Source organism: Perkinsus marinus (assembly GCF_000006405.1).
Source record: "Perkinsus marinus ATCC 50983 genomic scaffold scf_1104296959216, whole genome shotgun sequence".
NCBI classification, from domain to species: domain Eukaryota; phylum Perkinsozoa; order Perkinsida; family Perkinsidae; genus Perkinsus; species Perkinsus marinus.
The window spans coordinates 309782-313700 of NW_003206506.1; the positions used below are offsets into that span (position 1 = coordinate 309782).

The 3919-nt window shown below is 46.1% G+C and overlaps 3 protein-coding genes across 3 annotated transcripts; all 3 read left to right on the plus strand.

Annotated features, from left to right (window-relative positions):
• Positions 1–398, plus strand: Pmar_PMAR026590 (hypothetical protein; the record flags this gene model as incomplete). Its single annotated transcript, XM_002773294.1, has 3 exons — positions 1–14; positions 64–247; positions 292–398. Coding segments are annotated over 3 exons (305 nt in total), but the record flags the coding sequence as incomplete, so codon positions are not given.
• A 352-nt stretch (positions 399–750) lies between these two features.
• Pmar_PMAR026591 (L-asparaginase, putative) lies at positions 751–2046 on the plus strand (the record flags this gene model as incomplete). The annotated part of the gene is made up of 1 exon (XM_002773295.1): positions 751–2046. The coding sequence occupies one exon, from the start codon at positions 751–753 to the stop codon at positions 2044–2046; it is 1296 nt and encodes a 431-aa protein (XP_002773341.1).
• Positions 2047–2448: 402 nt separating this feature from the next.
• Positions 2449–3030, plus strand: Pmar_PMAR026592 (hypothetical protein; the record flags this gene model as incomplete). Its single annotated transcript, XM_002773296.1, has 2 exons — positions 2449–2505; positions 2917–3030. The coding sequence occupies 2 exons, from the start codon at positions 2449–2451 to the stop codon at positions 3028–3030; spliced, it is 171 nt and encodes a 56-aa protein (XP_002773342.1).
• Between the last annotated feature and the right edge of the window lie 889 nt (positions 3031–3919).

Here is a 3919-nt window from a genome sequence, read left to right on the forward strand (position 1 = left end):
GATGGGAGACTCAGGTGAGTAGTCGTATTGACTGTCTTTCCAACTCTTTCATAATCTCAGTAGGCATTAGATCTCATCGAGGACTTTTGCGGGGCTGTGGAGTATCCAGTAAAGGTCGCCAAGTTCGCGCATGTTTCGTCTTTATCTATGCATTTTGCCGCGAACAATAGGCTTGAAGTTGAGAATGACGATGAGGATGATATTTCTACTATCATCCATTGGATAGGGATAAAGGGGGTGGCTAGCGGTAAAAGTCACCTCATTTTTGTATGGTGAGTATTATCCTGGCAGGTACGAAACGGTCAGCAGTAGTGAGCGTATATGAGTCACAAGCTAATCTTAAAGATCATGAAGTGAAAGATGATGCTCTTGGTGGAATGAACTTTGGTATCTCTTAATATTGATTCTTTTCATCTAATTCCTGAGATCTGTGTGGAATAATCTACGAGGCCCAAACTTTGGGCAGGAGCGTATACTCTCGGTATAATGAATCCTAACTGTTTCTTGAGTGCAGTCAGACCAAGAATCTACTGTAATATCTTCAAGCTCATGGCTAGAGGGATATCATCGAGAGTGCATCCTTGCCAAGCTGAGCTCAATCGCGCGCTGTACAGCGGATGTCCTTCCCAGGTCTAACGGACTTGGTGTTTTAAGTGTGGACTTAAAATGTCTTTCTCGGTAGAGGTTGCTGTTCTTAATAAGAACTTCTTATGCCGTTGATCCCAGTTTTTTCTATTGGCAATTGCCGGCATGCGTTTCTTCTCTTTCTTCGCCCTCTCTCTAATTGGTGCCGCTTCTGCCGAGTGGTGCCAGGAGTTATGTGATTCATACTCTCCTTGCCATTACTCCAAGTTCGGGTCTTACTCTCAAGATGATGGTGCTTGCTATGGCTTCTATCAGAAGGGTAAGGGATTCTGTTTCCAACCGACTGAGGGTGGTGACTGTGATGATGAGGTCCTGAGACCTGTCTATAGTCCTATGGAGAGACATGCACCTGGGAAGGTCCTCGTTATCTACACCGGTGGTACTATAGGCATGCTGCCTTATGCTAATGGTACTCTTCATCCTGTACCTGGTTACCTTACTGAGCAGCTCAACAACCTTCCTGAGCTCCAAGCTCCTGGAATGCCTGCATTTGATGTTATCGAGTATGAGAACCTCATTGATAGCTCCGATATGTCCCCCGCTCACTGGGCTCAGATGGCTAAGACTATTGAGGATAACTACGCGGATTATGATGGCTTTGTTATCCTCCATGGTACTGATACTATGGCTTATTCTTCGGGTGCTCTCGACTACATGTTCTCTAATCTTTCAAAGAGTGTTATTGTTACTGGTTCTATTCTTGCTTTCGATGAACCTCATAGTGATGCCAGGAGGAATATGGTCATTTCTATTATGCTCGCTGGTCTCTACACCATTCCTGAGGTGAGCATCTTCTTCGACACAGAGCTTATTCGTGGTACCCGTGCTGTTAAGATTGATAGTGGTGCTATCGAGGCCTTCGAGTCCCCCAAGTTCCCTTATCTTGCTACCATGGGTGTCGGTCTTGCCTTCGATAAGGAGCTCGTCCTCCCCGCTCCCACTGGTCCTTTCGCCGTCCAGTCAAATATGGAATCTTCCATTCTCCCCATCAGAGTCATCCCCGGTCTCACCAGCTTCGAGTCTCTCTCCCCTGAGGCTGTTAAGGGTGTTGTTCTTATGCTCTATGGCACTGGCGATGCTCCTTCTAACCAGGTCGCTTTCACTGACTTCCTCGTTGAGTGCCAAGATCGTGACGTGCCAGTTGTTGCTGTCTCTCAAGTTCTTCGGGGTGTTGTTGAGCTCGCTGACTACGCTGCTGGAGCTCAGCTTCTTGATCTTGGTATCATCAGTGGTGGTGATATGACTCCTGAGGCTGCTGTGACGAAACTCAGCTACATGTTGGGTGCTGGTATGAAGACCGCCGATATCGCTAATGACTTCGGTGTTAATATCCGTGGTGAGATCACTATGAATGATAGCTCTGCTGAGGATCCTTTCCGTGATCTCTCTTTCGGTAACTAATTACATTCAATTCTCACCATGGAGATTGCGTATAGCTACTCTCTGTGATGATGTTTTTTTCGCGAATATCGATAACTCAAGAATCGTAATAGCCGGGTATGATAACTACTATTGAGCTATCATCTCGTGCCATCCTATTGTTGATGGTATCTCTTGCTCGGCTCGGCTCGTAAAGAGTGTTGTTTAGTGGAGCTTTATTGCTAATTCTATCCTTACGAGAGTTTGACCTGGATGCATCGGGTTTCTGCCTATTCGTAATGGTTTGAGTTTGATCATGGATAGTCGATAGAGTCAAAAGTAAGTAGACCGCACTTTCACCAGGAAGGTCTCTACGGGTGGTCAGGGAGTTACGATTCAACTAGGATAAGAAGTCCTTATAAGTTTGTCCTCTCTTCTGCCGACATGTATGGTACATGTCTTATTGTCACACAAAACTTTGCCGTCTCGGGAGCGAACCAGGTATTATTGAACATGGTCAATGGTGGGTTTTATAATGGCAATATCATGGTATTTATGAATGTATCGGTTTGGTCCATAGTCTTAGTAAGGTACTCTCTCCGAGTTCTGGCCCCTTCGAGAAACTCTTCCAAGCAGCAGGATGTGCCGTTAGGATTGGCTCATTAGATTCCCTACTCCGTGAATACGGTTTTGTCTCTATTCTATTTGGAGCGTGAGTTATCAGGTTACATTAGAGATATTAGACTTGTGGTATGTAACACGATAATGACAGCCCATGTCGTGGTAGACCTTGCTAATCGCGGTATTCCACACATGTGGATCTTACATGAATGGTGGCCAAGGGATATGATGGTGAGATGACTGATCCAAGCGTTCCAGTCGTGCTTAATACATAGACGAATTTGTGACTAGGTTCGAGAGCTTTCAGCTCGTAAGGTTACCTATATGGATGCTTCCACTGTGGATCATGCTCTACAAGTGACGATGTTGGCCTTCACAGTAGTTGCTGCCTCATCCACATCCTAAAACTTTAGGTGTGTAGTATGGTCATATGCGTGTGTAGGGCACAGGCTGATGTTTATCCAATAAAGTGCCCAAAACAAATAGTGTAAGAGAAGCACGGCGCATGGAGATCACCCGACATGAAGCAATATTTCAGCTATGTCGGGGTGCCTGACCCGAGACTTTCTTCCTCTGCGTACCCATCCTCGAGGGATCCCTCTGTGGCATGCACTTTCCTCTGTATGGGCATTGTGTGTCCGCGGAAAAATCAGGTTACAGTAGTAAAGTTATTCAAGAAGTTTGCTGGAGACAGGCAAGATGTAGTAATTGTCACTGCCGGATTGCTTAGTCTACCACGACTGTCCACATGGTCCAGGTTCGGCTCGTTATCGTGGGCGTCCGTAAGATCAGGGATTATGAAATCGAATATGTTAACGAGGTACTCGATTCCATACCGTTGATATGAGCATGGTCATCTGTTACAGGTAGAAGAAGTCATAGCAGGTGATCCACGGATATCACTGCATGATGTTACTAATGATCCCGACTCGTAGTCGAAGCATCATCGACGCTTAGATCCTACACTCCTCTCTAGATACTACAGAACTGCTGATGCTTTAGTATTCGCATCGTTGAATGAGGTCACTCCGCTGGTGATACACACGACTACTACCCAACACTTGGTCATTCATTCTGGTACCCAGCTGTATGTAGGTCTTGCCTGAGGCAATGCTCAGACGGCTACCCGTGATCACTACAGGAATTGCAGGTATCCCGGAGATCGTCAAGCACGAAGAGCACGGCTTTGTAAGTTGTAGCATATAGAGTGTATCCACTACAGTGGGATGCTCACATTAGATCCTCGATCCAGATGATGAGGATGGTTTCGTCCAGGCCATGGCAGAGATAGCCG